Below are 25,508 nucleotides of genomic sequence, written 5' to 3'. Positions count from 1 at the left end.
AAGATAAGGTGAATGTTAAGTTGCTAAAGCAAAGAAACAAAAATACATATGTAAAATCTAAAAAACAATTAAATATTGGCAAGTACACAGTGAATCTATTTTTAGACTAAGAATATAGATGGCCCCTCTGCATACTGTCACTCAATTGTCCCAGGCTCCTTCTGTCTTATTGCTCTCCTCCCACAAGGGCACTGTCTATGTTGCATGGTTGACAAAGTGTGGTAGCTTATAAAAAAGAGGAGGAGAGCTGTTAGGAAGGAATTTCTTTTCAAATACGAGCTGGAGCCGTAGACGTTGATTGTATCACTTGCATTCACTTTCCCATTCTGGCTAATCCTAATTGCAAAGCAGACTGGGAAGTGTGGCTTATAGTGATCCATCATGGATATGTATAGACATTCAGCACACAGGATATTATAATGGTCTCTATTAGTTTTTAATATTTTCTTAGAGAAGTCTTCTAAGAGGCCCAATTTTATATAAATGTATCTCTGAAATAGCTTCCTTGGTTGAGGATATAAGTCCCTGAGAACAAGGACTTGGGTTATTTCCTTTTGAATCTTCAGAGCCAAGGGCTGGGAATGTGTCTTAGTGGTAGAGTGCTTGTCTAGCAGGCATGAAGCCCTGGGTTCTATTCCTCAGTACCACATACACAGAAAAGGCTGGAAGTGGCACTGTGGCTCAAGTGGTGAATCTTCAGAGCTTAGGAGTGGGCTAGCCTCACAATACATCTTCAAGCCATTCAATGAATATTTACTGAGTTAAAGTAATAACCCAAATAAATGACTTTATTTGTATGGATGTGGAAGAATTACTCATAAGAAAAAGATAGCTAAAACCAACCAATGCCACAGATTGTGTCCTTTGAGTAATAGTGAGTGATTGACTGGAAAAATATGGATTCACAGTATAGGTAAGAAAACAAGAGAGGAGTAGAGGAGGAACCTGAGGAGGAACCTGCGGTGTACATTTCCTGTGATTCCCACTTCTCAGACCTCTTTTCCTTATTCTTCTTCTCAGCCACAAGTACATTATTTCTTTTTTTTTTTTTTACAGGAAATAAACTTTATTTATCTCTTCTTCCCAGATGTCATTGCCAACAGTTATAGATTTGCATACAATAGTTATTTATTGACTATTTACAATTTACAATAGTATTCTTTCCTCTGAAAAATATAAGTACAAAAGCTCAGTAAACAATGAGGTACTGCTGTTTGGGACATCTGTGTGATAGCTTAAAGAATTAATCTTTAGCAAATATTCAAAAATCTGGGTAATAATAACATTATTTCTATAGTAGTGACAGTTCCTTAATTGTTGTAATAAAACAATAACAATTGTAGCCATGTTACAGATTTATTTATGACAGTCCATTTGTTCATTTGATAAAAGGAAACACTTTATATGGTTAGTTGAAAAATACATTTTTTTCTGTTTTACAAGGAAGAAAAGTTGTACCTGAAAGTTATATTTACAACAGAATTATGATAGAAGTAATTTAGTCTTATCATCTATCAACACTGTATGCCCATCTTTTAACATTTCTCCTAAACTGACTACCAAGTAATATTCTTCATCTCCCTTATAATGTCAGTCACACAAACCATATATTTACCTCTTTGAATTCTCTTCAGTTTAAATACAAGGAATTACTTTTAAGAATAAGAAATACCTCACATGCCACCTATGAATGGCACAATAGTTTAGTCAATGCATAATCACAAATCAAACTAAAACTTTAGACTTTGATCTAAAGAAATCAATAGAAACCTACCTTCACTTCTAAAAAAACTCAGCTTCATCTTATCACATATGACAAATTGAAAATAGAAGTAATATGTCACTATATAAAGTAAGCTAATGTGAGTTTACATTGCAGTTTAATAAAGATATCTCAAGTCATTCATCTGAATCACTGAATACATATTTATTACACACCAACATTAAGGGACTGTTATTAGGCCCTGTGGACACTATAAGATAATGAGTCACAACTCTGCCCACTCAATTTGTTGTATAAGTACAAGGAGAGTGCATGTCAACAACTAATTGTCAAATGAGGTAGATGGAGGCTAGTGACTTAACTCTAGTTATTGAGCTAGGCGAAGAAGAGGGAAGGTAGGAGGCCTCTTTTCTTTCAATGGCTCACAAGCCAATGGGGAGTTCATAGAGAATAATTTAAATTGCAGGGAGGAGGTTAGTCTGTGAATTCAACTTTTCCTTAGAAGGATGACTGCCCCCAGACAACCCCAAATGCTGGGGGATTTTAAATGGTATAGAAGCCAACTTCCCTCCGAGGAGTTCAGGTCCACAGCATGGATAGGTACAGTGCAATTGGCCTGTCACTTACCAATGATGGGACCTCAATGACCAACATGTGAGGATAATAGGGGTATGTTCTGTTTGATGAAATACCTATGTATTCCATTCTGCTTACTTCCAGTAAGCAGATGAGGTTTGATGATTTAAGCTGAGATCCTTTGATACTCTGACAGGTAAAAAAAAAAAAAAATGCTGCCTTGTATGTAAACTTCCATCCTTAGACACAAAGCTAACTCTGTTTTGTAAACATGTGAACTTTTTTTAATGACCATTCTTCCGAATGGCTTCTTCCCGGCTGTCTCTTCTCTGACCTCAGAGCAGCTCTACAAGGTTACCTGTGTCTTTGCAAGTCTAGTTTTATCCTTTCTTACCTTAATGTTAGAAGGGAGATAGATGTTCAGTCCTCTTGTGAAATGAGATTTGGTTTCTATATAATAGCATTTTCCATAATAACTGCTGATATCATCGAAGTAAAGAGAGCTTCTTTTCCTAACTACCCATGAACAAATTTGGCTTGTTACATTTCTGCCTCCTCCAGAAAGTCTCATTTCTCCCCACTGAGTATGACTGACTCCAAGGCATTGAAACCGGTTCCCTAATTAGGGATTCATTGAACAAGACTTCAGTGAATGAACTTTTTTAGCTATTTTATGGAAAATGAGAAGAGATCTGCTCCTATTTCATTCTTATATACAATTGCTCCTGTACAGTGGTTAGAAATTTTGAGATAGATCATTGAGCAATCTGGGTTTTCATCTAAGGAATACTTAACAAAAGTCTATGTTTTGCCCTCATTTCTGAGAGGCTTGTTCAAAACGGAAATGTTGAAACCTTTCAAGAATGTTTGATCAGCTTTTCTAATAACATCTAAATTCTAAAATGCTTACATTTATTTCTTTTATTTTCTTTTCTCCTTTTCTCTTGCTTTGCAATAAAGGGTACATGCCAGATCATTATAATTTCCCTGAAAGTCATTTTTATGACTTCATTTTTATTAGTGAGAACCAAGCATTAATCTGCTCAGACTTGCTTAGTAATTACTTTAACCGGGTTACTTTTCCCATCATTTCTTAGCTTTCATCTCCTTCTTGTCTTCTTACAGAGTTCTCTAGTAGATTTCCAAATAACTGGTACAGAAACAAAACAAGTTGTGTAGTGATTTAAAACATAGGATGTTTACACAGACCTTTTATTATGGGAAAGCTATAACAATAAATTAGTACAGGTTATCCAATAACAGAAAATTCTGTGAAGAAATGGTTCCATCAGAACTTGTAAAGAACACATATTCTCTTGTTATTTTTCTGACAATAACATGTCACATATCTTACTTTATTATTTATATACATTCTACTAATGGAGAATTAGGAAGCAGGTTGCTAGAGGAAGGAGAATGAAATGATCTTTTGCAGTTGACTTTCTCAAGGTTACATGAGACCTTCGTTTTAAAGTGTAGATTACATTATTTTAGCCCCTAACTAATGCTATCATTTAACTCTGGTTTTTCTTGATTTCCCAAAATGTAAACTATAATAAATGACAAAAGGACACTCCAGGTTTTTTCATCAGAGAAACCAATAACACTATCTCCATTAGATGCTTCACCTAATCAATTGTTTTCTTCTCCTGATCCTATTTAGTTTGGAGGGAATGTTTGCATGATTCACATTTACTTGGGTGGTTCCATTTTGCAGTGCTGATTGGCTCAAATTTCTACTTCGATGTACTAGCAATGGAAAAAGGAGATAGAACCAACAGGTTCTCTTAATATTTTAATACAAAGGAAAAATAAACAGAGGTGAGCCCCAGCTTGAGTTATAGTCACTCAGGCATCTGGACTAATTACTACTTGCCAGGCACTGTGTTAGAACCTGGAGAAACAAAAACACAGAAGAGACTGCCTGGTCAATGGATTCATACTTAATACTTTCAAAGATAGAATCACAATTCTGTGTGCTCACTGGTAGGTTAGAGGTATGTATGGTAGGTATGCTGTCCATACTGAGTAAAGATAAGATCATTGATGGAGGTGACTACAGGCTAAATCCTGAAGGATAATAGATAGGCAAAACCTTACGAAATGATAGAGAGGAAATGGAGTCTATACAGGTTCAGTAGATTAAGACAGGAGTCAAGGATAATACCAAAGCATAGAAAGCTAGATGCACAGTGGAAGATTCCTTTAAATAAGGAATTGAGAAGAGCAAGAGTAGGTTTTAGAAGGAGAAGAAAATGAGTTAGTGTTGGGCTTGGGCTAGGTAGAATGTCTGGATAGAATGTTCAACAGATACACAAAGAGTTAGGGTTTTAGAACCCAAGAGTGAGAGAACTTGGTTAAAAAAAAAAAAAAGATTTGAGTCATTAGCCTATAGATGACTGTATTTACTCATTCAATAAATATTCCCTAACTGCTTTATTTTAGGTATTAAGGACCCAATGGTGATGAAATCAAATACTAATATGGTTTTCACAATATCAAAGTCTAGACCAGTAGCTCATGTCATGAAAGTGAATAAAATAATTTAGGAATTACACATGTACATATACAACGCACTGAAGAAAGGTAAGAGGTAGGAGAGGAAGAGAAACATAGAGAGAAACACAGACTTTGGAGAACAAAAACATTTAAGAGGTGGGCCAAAGAAGCAAAGCAACCTGGAGAAGGTGACAGAGTTTGCTCAATAATCTCAACAAAGATCTTCCTGACCAAATCCTCACAACTCAGCTTACTCCTTAAAATATATTACTTGATCTTGCTCTGGTGGCTCACACTTGTAATGCTAGCTACTCAGGAGTCTGAGATCTGAGGAGCATGGTTCAAAGTCAGCTCAGTAGAAAAGTTCATAAATCTCTTGTCTCCAACTAACCACCAAACATTCAGAAGTGGAGCTGTGGCTGAAGTGATAGAAAACTAGCTTTAAGTGAAAACTCTGAGGGCCAATGTCCAGGCCCTGTGTTCAAGTCTCAGTACCCCCGCACATGTGCTCACACGCACACGCGTGTGAGCACACACACACACACACACACACACACACAAATAATATATAACTTGGTGTTTTGGTGGCACGCTTAAAGCACCTGTGTTTATATTTACTCAGTTCAGGAATTCTTTTTAGTCCTTTCTTAAAATAAGGGATTCCAAAGGCTGGAACTAAGACAAGTATCAGCCTGTATCTCAAATGACAAAGACAGAGATGAGCAAAAGTTGGAAACACATATAGATTTTCCTATTCAATTTTGAATTATATGTCTTTCAAGTCAATCTTAGTGTATATTGTGGCTGGATTTCCTTTGTTAGGATCTGTGAGATAAATGCAGTCTTAATGTTACCCCAATAAGAATGAGAAGAGAAATGTTATGGTCTGTGTTGTCAAGATCTTTTGGGGAATTTGTATTTATTGGGGGATTTTTTTCCCTTCTCAGTTCTCTTAATCCAAGAGATAGCACCTCAGGCACTTACAAATAAAAGACAACTGAGTAAGTGGGTGAAGGTTGTTTTGACAGGTAAAATTTCTTAAGTAATTTTAGAGTGAGATTTTTTTGTCATTTTATTTACAAGTATTGCATAGCCTAAAAAAAGTAGGGATGTCTTATAGATTGTGTGTTTGACATAACTTTAACTGAAAATTTTCTTTTGTGTCTCAGTAAAAATCCTTATACAAAAAGCCATTGTGCATGAGGCACCCACTGGCTCACACCTGTAATCCTAGCTACTCAGGAGGATGAGATCTGAGAATCACCAGTCAAAGCCAGCCCGAGCAGAAAGGTTCATGAGATTCTTATCTCTAAACACCAAAAAAGCCAGAAGGGGAGCTATGGTCCAAATAGTAGAGTGCTAGCCTTGTGGAAAAAGTTAAGATAACTCCGAGACCCTGAGTTCAAGTCCCAGGACCCACCAAAAAAAGAGGGACAGCTTTGTTATATGTTCAGATTGGTCTATTATCCTATATTACACTTCTTAAAAGTATTTTTTATTGCAAATAACAGTTGTTTTTAAAAATTCTCTTGAAATAACAACTGTTTCTCTGAGCCAAATTTGAAGATGAAGCTGACAGATGCACAGACAGATCTGTCACAGAGAATCTACCTATGTGGACTTAGAAAGTCATTAAGGTGCAGAGCCAAGAGGGAAACTGTATGGCATAGTGGGTCTCTTGTAAGCTTTAGGGTTCTGAATATGCCACACAATTACATGAATAAGCAGATGAGATAAGGGATAATGATGGAAGAACTCTGATCAAGAAGCACTGGGCAACATAGATGGACATGTTAAATTGTAACCTTTCTTGCACAATCTTTTTGAAGATCAGAGAAAAAAAATAACGTAAAAGGTAAAAAAAAATTACATGAATGATTGGTGTTAGAAGTAATATCAGACTTTTTGGTCAGTCATGGGGCTTGGTAATATTAGACTCAAAATTAATCATATCCAGTAAACATGAAGAAGATAGAAAATTTAAAGGTTAAGCCATTTTAAACCATCCATTTATGGTATTTTCTCCAAAACAAGAAAATAAAATCCATAAGCCTCACCAAAAACTCTTTATTCTCTAAACAAGGTAAATTATTACTTGTGTAAAAGTAATTTGTTTGCATGTTTCATGAAAGGATCTTGGTTTTTCTATCATAGCTTTTTACAAATTCTCCCTGTAGTGCCTGTAGAAATAAAGGGAACATCTTTAAATCTTGTTTGATTTAAGTGAATGAATCATCACAGTAGATACTTCTTTAGAGAGTAATGTTTCAGAATGTTCAGGGACTTAGGTATCTAGCTGATTCGTAGGTGTGCTGTCTGTTCCCATTGCTCAAGTCTCAGCTCACCCAAGGTAACCATTTCTCTTCAGTTGTCTTTTGCTTCAGATTTCCTGTTGAATTTACTTCAGCATCTCAAAAATCACCCAGTTGTTTTGTCATAGCTTTCCACAACCTCCAGATTCAAACAGAAACTTATCTCTATAACCAAATGACTGGTCCTCCCACATAAACTCAAACAAAGCTGGCTAGGAGATTAGGGATCGTATTCTCTTTAATCATAATGAAACGAATATTTAGAGCTCCGTTGCCTTAAATGTCTTCTGTTTGTGACTCTTGGTTTTCTTTCGTTTTTGTTTCCACAGGACATTTGGGCTTCCAGGACAGTTTTGTCACATCAGGTGTTTTCAGTGTGACTGAGCTAGTAAGAGTGTCACAGAGTAAGTACAAGTGTGCTCTGATTTGGTTTCTGATTTGTGTCTACTTTCTGTCTAGCCCCCCTAGTGACATAAAACACTTTCAGATTCCCTTTTTATTCTGCTATTGGAAGAATTCTGCCCAAAATTTGTTTATTAAAAAAAAAATCAAGAGTTTTGAACCAGGAAAATTAGGTATTTTAACGTGAGACACTCAGGAGATGGATCAAAATCCTGAGTGGCTCATATATGTCATTGAATTTGGGGTGAACTTAGTTTCCAAAAAATTGTTAGTCCTCTTTGATTTCTAAGAAATTCTGCATTTTAAGAGAATTTGTTTCTGACCTTTAAACAATGCTAATGTCCTCGGTATGAGTGACACAGTACAGCATGATCATTAGCAGCTTGTCAATAGTGACTAACCACAGTGAGTGAAGAGTACCTGCCACCAGCCCTGTGCAGTTGATCAAAGGCCTATTGATTGTATTTTTACTACAGCATAAACCAGACAGTCCGAGGAGAAGTAGAAGAGTCTCTTTTCTTCCATCCTTCTATCCATTCATCCATCCATCTTTATCTACATCCCTCCCTCCATTTATTTCTTCCTTCTTCCATATCTCTCCCCATCTTTTTCTCCATCCTCTCTCTCTCTCTCTACAAACACACACACACACACCCCTTAAGAACATCTGTTTGCATTTTTAAAAATCATACTTACAATGATAACTAGGTTCTAGGTCTCAATTTTTAAGACACAAAATACCAAAGGTTAATATTCTTTTTTATTTGCCCCGCCTACTTCAAAATACCAATAGTAGGTAAAATGATTACCTATTTGATGTTAAGTATTGCTTTCAAGTGGCATCACGTCTTTTATGAAATGAGATGGAGTAAAAGCACGTTTTTACTTCATGTTCGTTCTCTCCATTCACTGCGTTGCAGGCTTACACGATTGCCAGGTAAGCTAGTTCCCTGCATGAAAAAAACACAGGTGGGTAAATGAAGCCATCCTGCTCTCCTGTCTAGATTCTGTCTGTTCTTATTTCAGTCATTCTCAGGATGGAAGAGTCTTAAGCATCTAAAAAGTAATATAATTCTTTCTCATCTCTGTGAGAAAGAACCCAGAGACTCTTCATATGCATTTACTACTCGTCAGACATTGTTCTAGGCCTTTGAGGATAGTATACAAAATAATCAATGCATTAAACTTTTCACATATGAATTTAACCCCATTTTGACATGAGTTAGATTGAGGATCTATGGAAGTTACCTAAAGTCAGTGGGCCAGTGGTTCAGCTAAGTGTAGGTAATATAGATTGGGTCAAGGGAACTTTAAAAAAAAATCTACTCTGTAAGATTAGACAAGGAAAAAGTGGGAAAGTAACTATGGATGTCAAAATTCCAAGAGTCAGGGGCTCCCTAGCAGATTCTGCAGTGTTTAGTAGAGGGAAGTTGGGATTCCAAGGAAAGAGGCATTAGGAGCAATAGATGATGATTTGGAATGCAGCAGCTTCTGCTCTCTAATGGAAGTGTGCTTAGAGTAACAGCCAGTTGAGAGTTGAGAAGATTAGATTGTGTTGTTAACCAAGAGGATGTATGCAGCCCTGGTGATTGCATAGCTAATAATCAAGCTATTTGTCATAGACAAATAACAATGCATGGTTATACTATTCACAAGACATTGAAAAGGATCAATATCCTACATTTTCCTTATAATTTACTAATAATAGGAGTATAAAGAGTATATATCAGAGTGTACCTACCATTGTAGCATAAAAGGGAGATAAATTTTTGAGCCTTTACTGGGATCCAAATATAAACTCAAAGATTTTTTTTAATGTGCTTTTAAACTCTAAGATTGGAGCACTAATCCATTTTATTCTGCCCTGGCTGCTGTAATGCTTACATTTAGTCTTCATTACCATCAGAATTCCAAGGCCTGGGGTTGTTAAGACAAAGCCCATGCTGCTGAAAACCATCTCAGCATTGCAGCCTTTTCCACTTCCTGTACTCTCCTTTTACCCTTTCTCCATTGGGTCTTAGACAGAGTAGTTGCCAAGTGAATTCTAAACCTGCTTCAAGACTGCCAGAGGGGATGGTTGTACCCAGGATTGAGTTTGCCAAGGGACCTGGATTTGTTTTCTGTTCCTGTGTAGGGCGTTGTGTAGCTCATGTCTGGCATCGTGAGCATCCTTCGGCTTCTGAATGCCTTTTGATTCTGCACGCTGCTGTGTAATCGCTCCAGGACTCAATCACACATGGCCTTGTGCTGACTGAAACGGTTCGGCAAGAGCAAGATTGGGCTGTGTCAGCTAAACCATGGCTTCAGGCCAAACGGATCAACTGTATTCCAGAGACCCTCTCTTCCTCATAGATCCTTAATCTAGGTTTGTCATAGTCTATTTTACCAATTACCTGGGTTGCTGTGACAGAGATCGACACACTCAGGTTTTCTCATCCGCACTCCTTTCTGAAAGACTTGCCACCAAAATCACATAAGGTAGTTGAAGTTCTTAGCCAGTTCCTCAAAGTGCACTCTGCTTTCTCCTCTGTACCAGTTGGGATCTCCATATTAGGGATACTGTTTGAGGATGAGTAGGGATGAAGATGCACCCTGCATGCCTGAATAAGAAATAAACTAACAGGCACGAGTTGATTAAACCAATGATGTTAGGGTGCCATGTTAGTATGAAAAATTGCAATAGGTCAAATTTATCATGCATACACTATGAATAAGCTGGCAGACACTGTCAATTCAGTGCTGCCATAGTTGGGGTCAGTTTGTTTTAATTCAGCAGAAGACCATGTTGCTCAAAGATATTACGCATCTTGCCTGGCTGTAGACACGTTTGTATTACTCTGTCCTGCATTCTAGAACCAAAGAAACCCAAGGATTCAGAACTTTTATTTATATATTTTTTTATTGTGAAGACACTGTACAGAGGGGTTACAGTTACATGAGTAAGGTAATGAGTACATTTCCTCTTGAGCATTATAACCTTCTCCTTTGTTTTTTCCAGCCATCCCTCCTCTCCCCACCTCCCCAGTTCCTCTCCCATCCCCAAGTTGTAGAGTTCATTTTTTAACATAGTGTCTTGTACATCTCATTGTTACAATGGGTCAGCCTGTATCCTTGTTTCAGCATTTTGTTATTTCCTTTCCCCTCCCCAAATTAGAAAAATGTATATACAAGGTGCAGGGAGGATTCGGAACTTTTATTGAGTAATTAGTTCTTGTTGAATTGGTAAACATTTAACTTGTTAATAACTTGTGCTTTAAAACATGATTAAGACTATTTTCTTTTTTTTTTTTTTAATTTAATTTTATTTTTTTTGTGAACATACTGTACAGAGGGGTTACAATTACATGGGCAGGATAATGCATACATTTCTTACCAAGCATTGCAGCCTCCTCCTTTGTTTACCCTTCACCTCCCTTCCCAGCCTCCCCCCTCCCTCCCACCCAATCATACCCCCCGCCCCCCACCGACATTGTAAAGCTGGTTTTGACATGACATTTTGTACTTCTCATTGTTGCAACAGGTCCACCTGAATCCTTAAACGACTTGTTTGTCCCTAAGACTATTTTCATGTAAACTAGAACTAGTAAAATGTTTAATTCTTTTCAGGTATGATTTTGCTTTTTACTAATAAAATTTATGAGGGGGTTTTGTTGAGCTTCTTTTTCCCTTCCAGTGCTAGAGATCAAGTTAGGGATTTGTACAAGCTAGGCAAGTACTCTACAAGGTTATACGCCCTCAGCCCTAACTTAGTTTCTTAGAGCAGGTTTTGAGGCTTATAGTTTTTAAAGAGGTTAACAGGAAGTACAGAAATCACTTGTACTCATCCTCTGCAACGTCTCCTTATTAACGCCTTTTATTGGTATGGTATATTTTTTGTAATTAATGAGCCAATATTGATATATAATTGTTAAAGTAAAACCATAGTTTATGTTGGATCCAGCCTTTTACATTTATTGCTCCTGTGCTTTCTATTGGCCTTGACAAGTATGTAAGGACATGTGTTCACTTTTATGAGTATCATATAGAATTGCTTCAACTGCTCCAAAAGTGTCATGCCTTATTTGATCATACGCCCACGTCCCATCTTTTCATTCTCTACATTCTTTTTCCTTACACCTGGATATATATAAATATAAATATATACACATACATACACACATACATACACTTTAATTTTTATTTATTTATCTATTTATTTATTTTTGCTGGTCCTGGGGCTTGAATTCAAGGCTTAGTCCCTGAGCCTCTATGTGCTCAAGACTAGCACTGTACCACTTCAGCCACAGCTCCACTTCTGGCTTTTTCTGAGTAGTTTATTGCAGGTAAAAGTCTCACAGACTTTCCTGCCTGGGCTGGCTTTGAATCATGATCCTCAAATCTCAGCCACTTGAGCAGCCAGGATTAGAGGTATGAGCCACTAGCCCCCAGCTTAAAGATCTCCCTGCCACCCCCTCCTGCTTTTTTTTTTTAATGGGGTTTGAACTGAGCCTGGGTGCTCAAAGCTAGCTAGCTCTCTACCACTTTGAGCCACAGCACCACTTCTATACCTGGTTATTTTTAATGTCTGCAAATGCCTTCCTCTGTGTTGCAGATTTCTTCCTTACCTCGCCTCCCAGACTCATCTGTTTTGCCATTTCACCCCAATCACACCAAACCGTGGCCATACTCATGACCTGGGACTCTCACAGTAATCAGTAATGATGGCCTTGACCTCAAAGAAAGACTGATATTTTTTTTCCTTCGCTACTTAGGATATGTAAAATTCAGTTTTTAAATTTGACAGTATAAATATTTACTTCCACCAGGTTTCCAGCTAGTTTTTGCCTTTCCATTTTCCTCCTTTTGGGCTGTCCTAGAGTAGGGAGCTGCTATTTCAGTAGTCCCCCATGAGGATTCTCTGAAATAACGATGTGCTAAGTTTGTTGTTTATATTAGTGTTCCTGCCAAGGTGGCAATGGCAGAGAAACTCTAGCAAAAGCTGCTGGCCTGTAGTCACACAGTCAGAGGTGAGGATCAGGCAGCCAGGCTGCTTGACCTTAAATCATATGCGCCAGACACATAGAGCTGGTGGATTCAGATTCCTGTTGGTTGGTTGAAGCTGCAGGCACCCATGAACTTCCCTGTTACCCTTGACTCCGGCCCGTTACCCTTTCACTATATATATGTACATTATATATATATATATATGTACATATATATATGTATATATATATTCCTCTAAAGTCTGTGAAAGGCAAGAAAAGGAGAGCCCTGTTTCCCCAGCAAAGAAAAATAAATCTGTATTTGTTCTATTGCTGCCTTTTTCCCCATGTGATAGGACCATCTGAAAGTAGTTCAAGTTATTTATGACCTTGTTCTGTGGGAGGAGAAAATACAGACCACTGAATATTGTGCCAGAGACAAGGACAGAGGTATTCCGTGCTGGGAGGAGGGAATGGAGAGGGGGTAGGATCCCACATGGTCCCACGTGCTAATAGTGTGGTTCAGAATCACTAAAGTTGTTTTAGCATAATACTCTGAGGAAGGAGACAGGAGCCATCTGTTGGGATGGCTCGTACAAGATGCTCCATTCTCAAACAAAGCATACTAGAGGCGATTTCAGATTGGTCTCTTTTCCTTCAGTTGCTACAGAGACCACTCTGTAGCTGCTAAGTGATATTGCTTTGAGGGCTCTCTGTCGGCACCCACTCTTTTGTTTATTTTGTGCCCATGTGTCCTCTAAGTATGTGATCTGAGGCCATCAAATGCCCAGTAGATATGAACCCAGAAAATTCTCTCTTGAAAAAAAAAATTAAAAGTCCACTACTTCTGCTCATTTCCTTCCAAAGTGCTGACTCTATTTTCCTTGAGGTTGGTGGAGTGACTCTGAAACCTTAAATACTTTGCTGGGAAAGAGGGAAACCACAAATATACATAGGCCATTGTGACTCTGGCCTGGTACATTCTAATTTTCTAGCAGTGGTTTGTACACTCAGGACGGCTGCAAGGGTTAAGTAAACTTCGTGGCTAAGGATGACTTCACAGCCCTGGAATTTAGAAAAGCTGAGATTCTCAGTACACTGTGGCCAGCCTTAGCGTCTTTGGGTGTGAAAACTGCTCTCAGTTACCCAGACTGAGCTTTGGTTCCTGTTGTACTGCTTGCAGAATCTATTAAAATCCAGCAGCTGAATTGTCCTGGCTCTGCCATCAAAGCCTGGCTGCTGGATTGAACTTCAGGGTTCCCGGAGCTGTTTGTCAATGGAGTGGCAGTGAATGGAACCCGGCATATGCCTCAGCCTGGCATGAGGTGGCACCCTAGTGGCTGTTTTCTGCCTTGGAAATGTGCACTCACTCTCGTTTCAAAGAGGAACAGCCAGGGCGATCCAAATGTAGTTCATTTGGAAACTGCTTTTTTTGCAACTCTGTAGTTCTTGGTATGTCTTCCAGTCCTTTACCCATGCTCACAGACTTCCAGGAAGGAATTTCATAGGAACCGGTGGCCTCCGTCACACCTGACATGATGGAATGTCTGGAAACAGAATAAGCCTGGCCAGCCAGCACAATAAGAAAATGAAAGTCTTCACTAGGAACAAGCCCCAACATGAAAATACGAAACATTCTTGCACAGAAGGACTGGTGAAAAAATGGGTCTTGGACAAGAAATTCCAGACCTCGAGTTCTTTAGATCCTTTGTAGATGCTTTAAAAATATTTACAGTCCGTTACATCTTTATTGAAGTGGGATAGATTTAAAACTTTCTTCCCTGAGTGAGTGGCCTGTAGGATGTCCTCAGTTAAGGAATATGATACTGTGATCATGGTATAGAAATTCACTTTTTAAAATAATTTAGGTTCTTAAGGAAAAATCTTGAGAGAAACCATTTGGGCTTGAGCATTAAAGGAAAAACAAAAAGATGATAATAAAAAATAGACTGCGGCCCTAGCACAAACACTTACGGTGACCTTGCCTTTCATCTGCCATTACACAATTCAATGGCAGCCCACTCAAACTATGCTCTCGATCAATATCCTATTAAAGCAGCACAAAAGTCTCCATAAACTTAGTGGTTAGCTATGTTTATAAATGGAACTCGGCATAATTAGGTGGTCAATAACAGGCTCTACTAGTAATTTTAAAATGAACATCACACATTTTATATCTGTAGAAGTCAGTGGCACCTCTTCTAGAGGGTATGTTGTGGAGCAGACAATAGGCTGATAGCCCTTTAAAAAATGCTAATATCTATCTCCAAAATACAGATTTTAAAGAAAATCTGTCGTTTTATAATAGAAGATGCTGATTGGCCTTAGGTTCCCCCCTCCCCCCGCCAGTCATCTTATTCCAAATAGATTATAGCTCTGTAAATGTCTCATTTTCTAGTTTTAATCAACTCCTCATAAAGAGATGAAATAATACATTTTGCCATACTCTTAGGAGTGGCTTAATTTAGCAGGTTTCCTCTATGATAACTCAATACATTTTCAAAATAAATATTGAAATTGAATTAGTGAAGAAGAATGTTTTGTTGTGTAATTTTTATCCATGTATCTGGGATGAATATTTAGATAGTAAAGCTGGCAGCAAATGAAATAGACTGGCAATAATAGGAGTTGTCATCCAAATACCATTTTCTCTGAGTCCTAGCTCTCAGTATGAGTGGTCAAACTCTGCTCTCCTCACCCAATAGAGAGTGCACCACAGACAGTGAGTGAGAGTGAGTGAGAGGGCTCAGCTAACCCAGCCCTAACATTTGAAATGAGTATGCACCTGTATTGGGCAAGTGCCCTGGCCAGGGTATTGGTGGACCACTGTCCCAGCTGAAATTAGAACTAGGGTAAGAAGGAGCTTATGACATCAGCAGATGCTCTGGCAATACTGTGTATGAAGGTCCTGTCCTTTCTGTTATAGCCGTATACTTCTACTTCCTTGTTAGAGATCGCAATGAGAGTCCTCATGTAGTACTCATGAGCCTTTTTTTCTGTTTGCACCTGAAGATGCTGCTACACTTGCCAGACTGTATACTCTCCAGTACAAAGATTTTGCCTAAGAAGAAGCCAAATGCGTAATACTTATACATACATAACAACTAGCTGTCATAAACTCTATTTGTACATTCATCATTTTCTATTATTTCCTTCTTTGGTTGTCCTGGGGTTTGAACTTGGGGCCTTATGCTAAATAGCCTCCAGCTATTTCTAATCTTTTTGGGGTAATTAAATGGTTATACTTCCTATATACAGAATATAAAACCCACATTCAAGATCATAAACTGTTTTATTACCATAAAATAGTTCAGGATAAAGAGATGGTAACCGAATTCTACTACTTTATGTATAACTAACCCCATGTTATGTATAACTATTTAACCCCATTTAGTTGTATTCTCTTCATAGGTTATAGTTGTTTATTTAATTAAAAATGTGTGTTTTGTCCCAATTGTGTGCTGCGCCTATGTCTTAGTGCTGAAATGGTAATTATTCCCAGAAGCACTATATGGATTAAGTGAGATATTGCCTTGTGTCTGGTATGTATGAGAGGCTCAGTAACCGTAACTACCATGATGTTTTTTAAACAAAGCCTTGGCTCTGGATCTTCTACTCGATACTCAAAGCCTGTACTTGAACTGACAGCCATCAACACATTTATTTTAAAATACATATATGTATTTTAAATGACCAATTTTAGAGTTATGATTTATTAGAATAACCATTGTAATGACCTCTTCAGGGTTAATAATTCTGATAGAGTAAGGACTTACCAAAACTAGCCCTATTCATCTGCTATAGAAAACCAGAAAATTCTTATTCTGTGTGAGGTTAGTCCCAGTTGGTATTTCTGAAATGTTCTGGTTAGCTAATGGGTGTCTAATAGTTAACAAGGTATTTTAAAACTCTCGGTCTAATCCTGACACATTAACAACTTTTTTTTTTTGCTGGTCATGGGGCCTGAACTCTGGGCTGTCCCTGAGCTCTTCAGCTCAAGACTAGCACTCTACCACTTGAGCCACAGCACCACTTCAGGCTTTGTCTGCTTATGTGGCACTGAGGAATCGAACCCAGGGCCTTGTGTATACAAGGCAAGCATTCTACCACTGAGCCACCTTCCCAGCCCACATTAACAACTTTTTAAGTGGCCAACCATGCCTGGATTATTTGTATCAAAATTTTACAAATAGTACTTATTTCTACAGAAATTTACCTTTCTTCTTGCTTTCAAATTATGAACAATTCTAGAGTCATTAATGATGATGTGTGTGGGTTTTTTTTCTTTGTGTGTTTTTTGTTTATTTTTTTTGTTGGTCGTGGGGCTTGAACTCTGGGCCTTGTCCCTGAGCTCTTCAGCTCAAGGTGAGTGCTCTACCACCCTGAGCCACAGCACCACTTCTGATTTTTTTGGTGGTTAATTGGAGATAAGAGTCTCATAGATTTTTCTGCCCAGGCTGGCTTTGAACCACAATCCTCAGATCTCAGCTTCCTGAGTAGCTAAGATTACAGACACCTCGCTTGACAATGTGTTTTTAAGTAAACCTTTATGTGATTGTAAGTTTCATTTTTTAAATATCATTTTTAACATTTTATTATTATTATAAACATGACTACAGAGGGGTTATAGTTATGTAAGTCAGGTAAAAAATACATTTCTTTTTGAATAATGTCACCCCTTCCCTCGCTCTCTCCTAGTTTTTCCCTCCCGTCCCACCCACAAGTTGCATAGTTCATCTTCAACCTAGTATCTAGAAAGTATTATTGCTATATTTGTATAAGTTTCATTTTTAAGAGAAGATATTCATATCTAATAAGTAACATTGAGGAATATCTTTGTGCTTTCCAGAAGCCTGACAGAAATCCTTTCTTAACCCCATGATAAGGCCACAAATATTGCTGAGATTTGGTCTGAGATAGATTTTTCCCAGCTACCTCTAGCTGATTAGAAAGGCTATTGCTAGTGGCCCTGTGTGCATGCCTAGGATGAGACGGGTAGGGGCCACAGTCAACAAAGCCACACATTAAGTCAAATACAGGAGCAGAACTAATCCAGAATGTGATTAATAGGGGTCTATATTAAAACCCAGGATTTCTCAGTAGATGGAGGAAGAAAGAAAAATTAAACAGCTCTTGGTGAAAATATTGAAAACGATTATTTTTGCAGACAGCTGGATTAGTACGTTGTTGGGAAGGGGCTCTGTTGATATAGCTTGATTTCCTAATAGCTAATGGTCAGGTTGTCCCAGTGCACTCTGACCAAAGGAGCTTATGTATAGAAGTCTTTCCCCGGTTTATAGATCTTTGTGGTAAAAAAGACCTCTTACGCTATCAAATCCATCCTCTGTCAAGCAAGACTGAATCCTATGGCTGAGCCTATATTGTATACTAAACAGGTACCACATTTGACCTCAACCAAAAGCCAAGACAAGATGATGCTCTAAAATGCAGAAAATCAATTTCAGTCCCAAAGGCAGAAGCCACTAATGCAGAAGATCAGTCAGCATCCCTCACCCCTCCACAAATGCTCTGTTGGACTATGTGAGACCCCATGTCCAAGAGAAGCCCAGCTACCACTCCTCCCACCACTATACAAACAAAGACATGACAGGGATGAGGAACAGATAGAAGTTTTACCACTTGCATAGTAGATGATAATTATTTTTCTATTTGAATCTCATTAGATTCATCTCCTTAGTAATTGAAGACAAAAGAAAGACAGGAAGACCAGAAATGTGGCTTCTGGGGAAAATCATTGTTCCTTTGGGCTGATACCTAAGAAATACTTAAATTTAGATTACTTTGATATTACTTATTTAGTTATATTATCCTAATCCCAATCCTCTCACCCCAAATTTGGTATTCCCAAACCTCGTAGCCAATTTTTTTTTCTTTTTCTTCCCCTCCATTGTGTGGCTTGATCTCTGGGCCTGGGTGCTGTCCCTCAGCTCTTCAGCTCACGGCAAACACTCTACCACTTGAGCCACAGTGCCACTTCTGGTTTTCTGGTGGTTAATTGCAGATAAGAATCTCACAGACTTTCCTGCCTGGGCTGGCTTTGAACCATGATTCTCAGATCTCAGACTCCTGAGTAGCTAGGATTACAGGAGTGAACCATCGGTGCCTGGCTTCATAGCCAATTTTCTTATTTGAAGCTAAGAATACTATAAACATATATTCCATATAATGATGTACTGTATTTCAGATAAAACACCCAGCACATTGCCTGGCACATAATGGAATGTTAGTAGATATTAGTTATTCTTAGCTTATTTTTATTAACAAGCTCATAAAATGTAAGTTCAACTCAATAGACATTTGTTACAGATGCAGTCCAAGCAATGACCTAACCTGTGTGCTAAGCAATAAGAAGAAATCCATTCTTCTTTTATAGGGCAGACATCTACATTTTTAAGCCTCCAAGACTGAATTTGCTTTTATGGCAATAAGGTGCCATAATTTACATGATTTACAAATTCAGTATACAAATTGTCTATCCAAGAGAAATTATCTTCATGGCCAAGTTGGATGGGAGAGGGCTTCACTAAATTATTCCTATTTTAATAAAATGGAAACTTTTTTTTCAGAAGGAAAAGTTCCTCTACCTTTCCCACCATCATACACACACATATTTCTTAAGTCCACAAATCATGGTCATGTGAACCAGGTGGTCTGTCTAGGTTAGCAGATGCCCTTCAATAGTTAAAACCAGTCTGCTGGCTTTTGGCACTTTCTACTACATTTCATAAAAAAAGCATTGCTTAAATCTTTTAATAGCAGCAAGCACATTTTCACATAGAGGGAAATCCGTGTTTTAGTTCAGTGCTTTTCTTTTATGTTCCTGTTTGGAAAATCCTACTCCTAGCATGCATTTGGCCAGATCTTTTAGAAAGCAAGAGTAGAAAAAGGGAGATCAGCACAAGGTTTACAGACCAGAAATCTGCTTGGCAAGGATTTGCTGAAGACTGTGGTGTAGAAGCTGCAAAGAAAGTACCTTGATGATTGATTTCCATTCAAGTCAGACTGACTGCAGTGTGGTCATTTTTCTAACCCATAACTGCTCACGCTGCAGCAGTCTGCTATCTGCAGGGTGTCTGAATTATAGCAGCCTATGTCCGTGTTACCTCTTATCCAAATAACTTACACTCGTTTCTTTTTCCATGCAAATTCATCAGGTTTACAGCCCCTCGTAGCCAGTCAGGAAACTCTGGCAGAGAGCACAAATTGATAAAATGAGTTAATTTTACTATACTTATTATTTTTTTCTTTCTAAAAGCCCTCTCTTATTGGCAGTGTGCAGGAAGTATGTAACAGTAAGAGGAAGATAACAAAGGACTTGGATTTTCTTGCCATAAATTACTTTCCAAGTTAATTCCCTCTAACGATGATTCCAGATTTGCTGCAGTTTTCATAGCATTGTGCGTTGTACAACTGTGCCTTTGACAGAGAAAAGGAACAAGTATTTTCCCATGTTCACTCCTTTTGTGCCAGTGACATGGACGTTCTCGCAAGATCTTTGCCTCTGGAATGCAAAACAACACTAAATTGTTCTGAACCCATGGAACTCTATGCTGTGTTGGGCTCACCACGTTCCCCTGCCCCCTCTAGTCTTAAAGTATAAGCTCTCAAAACCTTCATGAGTGTTTTAGATCCCTCTAAAGTCTGCGAAGGAGAAGGAGGAGGAGGAGGAGGAGGAGGAGGGGGAGGGGGAGGGGGAGGAGGAGGAAGAGGAAACAACCTCAATTTTTCAGAGTTGATGTTGCAAGTTAGAAATCGATGGTTAATCTGTACAGTGTGTGCCTGGTAAGGGTCGAGGTTTTCATTCTCTTGTGGACTGTTTCTCCTCAAGCATCCGGAACAATGCCTGGCACCAGGGACATGCTCCACAGATATGTGTGGTATCCCTTTGGGTGCAGTCTCTCAGAGGACATATGCCATTAGCAGTAGGCTGGACACACTGGTAGTCATTCAGCAAATGCTCCCTGCTGATTCTTGTTGAACAAGTTGTAAACTCAGTGCATCGGGTAATCTCCTAGGCAGAGTAGCTTAGAAATTTGGATAGAGTTTGTGTGCGTGTGTGTGTGTGTGTGTGTGTGTGTGTGTGTGTGTGTGTGTGTGTGTGTGTGTGTTTCCATCACACTCTTCTTTCCAACAATGCAAGCCTGAGCAGATTGTCTGTGGTGGATGGCAGAAGTTCAATAACCACAACCTTCTCCAACTACTAATGTGTATAGAAGAGCAGGTCATTAAGAGGGTTGGCTACTAAAGTAACCCCTTTCTTCCAATAGCCCACATTACTATAATGATTCCTTAATAGCAAACCATTTATTAAGAAATGACACAAAGAGTACATTCTACTCATGACAGGAAAGAGAGGGAAGGGGCGGGGGGAGGGGCCACAACTTAGAAATAACATCTGAAGGCTCAATTTCCAAAAAATTAATGTTTTAAGAAAACTCCTTGGTGGAATAAGATACTTCAGACTACAGTAATTACAATATTGTTTAAGAAATGAAGACCTCTTCCCCCACTACAGTATGCGTATTTATAGAATTCTAAGTCTTAAGCCTGGCATGGTGGCTTAAGCCTATACTCCTAGCTCTTTAGAAGACAGAGATTAGAGGATAATGGTTTGCAGGAAGCTTGGGCATAAAAGGTCAAAACCACTCCATATCAAGCAGAGTCTGAACATGATGATGGTACATGCCTATTACCCAGCTACAGAGGACGCAACAAGGGTTGAGCACATTGGCATGCACCTATCAACAAGAGGAAGCACAAGTAGGAAGAGCCCAGACTAGGCTGGATAGTTGCCAATGGAGAAGGGAGCTGGAAGTATGGCTCACATGGTAGAGCACCTGCCTTGCAATTCAAGACCTAGAGTTCAGTCCTTTAGTACTGTCAAAGGGAAAAGAAAGAAAGAATTTCATTTTGCATGGCTTCAAGTTTTTTTTTTTGTGGGAGTGATGAGTAAAAGGAGAGAATAACTTAACTCAAAGCATATTTCTTATTTTTTATAATCTTTTTAATTTAATTTTATTGTCAAGATGATATACAGAGAGATTACAGTTACATATATAAGGTAGTGAGTACATTTCTTGTCGAACTTGTTACCCCTTCCTTCATTTTTCTCCCACTTTCCCTCCTCCCCAATCCCCCCAACCCCTGCCAAATTGTACAGTTCATTTCCAACATAGTGTCTTGTGAGTATCGCTATTGCCTTGGTTCACCCTTTGTCCTTTGTCGCGACATTTTGTTGTTCCCCTTCCTTTCCCTAATTCAGATAAATGTACATACAATACCCAAGACACCAAAATCAAATACAGTGACAACAGGGGATAAACCATTGGGGGAAAAGCATAAAGTAAAAAGAAATCACCTAGTACATTAAAAACAGCAACAAAGAAAAACCTCTTGTTTCCATGCCTTGGAGTTCATTTTGCTTAGCATCATCTTATATGGTCAGAAATCTACTAACAACAGATGATGGAGGGGATGTGGCCAAAAGGGAACCCTACTACACTGTTGGTGGGAGTGTAAACTTGTTCAACCACTCTGGAAAGCAGTATGGAGCTTCATCAAAAGACTAAACATAGAGCTCCCCTATGACCCAGCAATCTCACTTCTGGGCATTTACCCAAATGACCACAAACAAGGCCATATTAATGCTACCAACACAAATATGGTCATTACAGCATTATTTACCATAGCTAAGATATGGAACCTACCCAGATGCCCCTCAGTAGATAAATGGATCAAGAAAATGTGGTATATATACACAATGGAATTCTGTGCTTCCGTCAGAAAGAATGGTATCACCCCATTTGTAAGAAAATGGAAAGACTTGGAGAAACATATTAAGTGAAATAAGCCAGACCCAAAGAAACATAGATCCCATGGTTTCCCTCATTTGTAATAATTAGTGTATGTCTAGGATAGATGGGCAGAATAGCTATGTACAAAGCATATCTCTTGGTCATCAGCTTCATACACAGAACTGTTGTGAGATGTTTAGAAACACAAAAGAAGCTCTAGGATCTTAGGAAGAAAGATCTGTGGTCTGACCTCTGATTTTATGACCTCAGAAAATTGGTTAGCTTCTTTGTGTCTCAGTTTCTTCCTAGCAGTGTTGTGGGTTTTGATTAAAGTCCAGCACCTGGCCTGTAATGAATCACTTGTGATGTCAGGATGGTAGTGTGTGTAGCAGAGTTGGTAGATTTGCATGTATATTATAATTATCATTAGAATTCTGAGACCGAGAAGATATAATGACATAACCAAGTTTCATGGGGTTATTAGCAAGGTTAGGACCCTAGACAATCTTTCCTGTTCCTGACTAGTACTAATACTTTATAGTCTTCAAAATGCAGCTCTCTCTAGTTGGAGTGGGTCTCACACGTAAATGTGACACCGTTAAAAATAATAACGCCTACCATTAAAGATAATGGTCCAACATCAGGTTTGACAGTATATGGAAGAAGAAAGAAGTTCCATGGTCAACCCAGTCATTCCTTAACATCCGAGTTTGACTGGCAGGGGCTCTAGAATCTCAGTTTAAGTCTCTAGCCTTAGAAACCAAACATGATATTCAGGACAAGCCAGAAATTAAGTGACACTGGACAAGCTGTTTAGTCCTTGATAACTTTTGTGAGTTTTCTAATTTGCAAAAAAAAGGACTCTATACCATTAATAACCAAAAAGCACACTACATTATACACATCTTACTGCTAACCTGTATTTGTTAGAAGAGTATCCATATATATATACATATACATATACACATATATAAAGAGAGAGAGAGAAAGAGAGAGATCCTTTCCCAGTGGACAACTGAGACCAAACAAATCTCTCAGACCTATCTATATCGTGGAGCATATGTCAAACATCCACTGCACGAATTCTTTTTTTTCCCTCAATAGCCTCACCCAGGCTTCCAATCTCTGTGACCAGGACTCCTCTGACGGGGTTAGCCTTCTCTCATGAATTCTCTTCTTAAATTTTCTTTTTCAATTATATTTTATTATCTTTAAATAGTTTACAAAGGACTTACCACTTACCAAATCAGTTTATAAGTACAATGCATCTTGACTGATGTCACCATTTACATCATTTTCCTCCATCCCTTCCAACCCTCCCCTCAATTTTCTTAGTTTCTCATAGGATATACATTGCATTTTATGTCTGCATTCTGCTCCCCTTCCTATCTTAATTCTTCTATCCTCTCTCCTTGGCTTCCCACACACACACACTTTTCAAGTGCCAGTTCTTTGGTATTCATTTCATTGGACTCTGAGTTCGCTTTTCTCAGGAATTACACCATTTGAATTCTCACCTGTAAATACCATACTTCAGTTAATACATTTGCACATACTTGCATACAACCCCGTATGTGCTTACTTGTACATTTATAAATTAGATCAACTTCCACATATCAGAGAGAACATGCATCCTTTATCTCTTCAGCCTAACTTGTTTCACTTAACATAATTTTTCCAAACCCATTTGCTTCTTTGCAAATGATGTAACATTTTTCTTTCTAATGGATGAGTAAAATTCCATTGTATGTGTGTGTGTGTGTGTGCATACATGTGTGCATCTGTGTATATGTGTATTCTTGATCCATTCATTCATTGAGGGGCATCTGGGCTGATTCCATACCTTGCCTGTAGTGAACAGTGCTGCAATGAACATGGTTGTGCATGTGGCTCTATTGTGTCTTGATTTGTAACCTTTTGGGTAAATGCCCAAGAATGGTATTTTTGGATCATAGGGTAGTTCTGTGTCTTATATTTTGAGTAATCTTCAGAGTAGTTAAACAAGTTTACATTCCCACCAACAGTGTATTAGGTTTCCTTTTCCCCCACCTCCATGCCAGCATCTGTTGTTTGTATTCTAAATGCTGGCCAGTCTAACTGGGATGAGCTGGAAACTCAGTGTTGTTTTTATTTGCACTTCCTTCATGTATCTTGGACATTTTTACTTCCTCTTCTTAGAAGTCTATGAAGCTCCCACATCCACAAATCAACCAACGACAAATGCTGGAGGGGATGTGGAGAAAGAGGAACCCTATTACACTGCTGGTGGGAATGTACACTTATACAACCACTTTGGAAAGCAGTCTGGAGGGTCCTTAGAAAGCTAAAGATTGACCTCCCTTACGACCCAGTCATACAACTTCTAGGCATCTACCCTGAACAACAGGAACCAATATACAAGGACACGTGCACCTCCATGTTTATTGCAGCACTGTTCGCAATAGCTAGGATATGGAAACAACCTAGGTGCCCCACCACAGATGAATGGATCCAAAAATTGTGGTATCTATACACAATGGAATATTATGCAGCCATTAGAAATGACAAAATAATGGCATTTGCAGGGAAATGGATGGAGCTAGAAGGAATCATGTTGAGCGAGGTAAGCCAAGAACGAAGAGACAAACGGTACATGGTCTCCCTCATAAGTGGATGCTAAATCCAAAAGGTTAGGTGATACGACAAAACTAACAGGACTTAAGAAACAAAGAACTCCCGCTCATCTGGTTGAACCACTACTAAATATCCTCATGCTGCTGATCACAAATATGGTATATAACATGTGAACACTGTTATATATTACAGACTGTGGTAGACAATTTGCTCCAGGGAAGTTAGAATGAACTTGTGACTTTGAAATTATGTAATCATTTAATCACAATCAAAAAAAAAAAAAAAAAAAAAGAACCTCGGGGAAGGGAGGGAGGGAGGGGATGGTAGGGGGAAAACAATGGAGGGGGTAACAATGTTCAAGAGGAAGTGTACTCATAACCTCACTCATGTAACTGTAACCCTCTGTATAGTAGCTTTACAATAAAAAAAAAAAAAGAAGTCTATGAAGCTCATTTGCCTTGCCCATTTATTAATTGGGTTGTTGATTCTTTGAGGATTAAGTCTCTTAAGCTCTCTATATATTCTGGATATTAGGCCCCTGTCTGACATATAGCTGGCAAAGATCTCCCATTCCATCGGCTTTCAGGTGAATGCGCCTCAGATTCAA

At 38.6% G+C, this 25,508-nt stretch overlaps 1 protein-coding gene across 3 annotated transcripts in view; it reads left to right on the top strand.

The window, feature by feature from the left end:
• Window positions 1-25,508, top strand: part of Nfia (nuclear factor I A) — a 378,431-nt gene that overhangs the window by 234,691 nt on the left and 118,232 nt on the right. For all 3 annotated transcript variants that reach the window (XM_042684424.1, XM_042684429.1, XM_042684417.1), the window contains exon 4: window positions 7,440-7,514. In XM_042684424.1, coding sequence (XP_042540358.1) covers window positions 7,440-7,514 — 75 coding nt within the window. The remainder of the gene's footprint in view (window positions 1-7,439; window positions 7,515-25,508) is intronic.

The sequence above is a fragment of the Dipodomys spectabilis genome, unplaced genomic scaffold (assembly GCF_019054845.1).
Source record: "Dipodomys spectabilis isolate Male_0828 unplaced genomic scaffold, ASM1905484v1 ptg000002l, whole genome shotgun sequence".
Classification (NCBI taxonomy): domain Eukaryota; kingdom Metazoa; phylum Chordata; class Mammalia; order Rodentia; family Heteromyidae; genus Dipodomys; species Dipodomys spectabilis.
The sequence above is the reverse complement of the archived record's forward strand: the minus strand, read 5'-3'. Positions and strand labels throughout refer to the sequence as shown.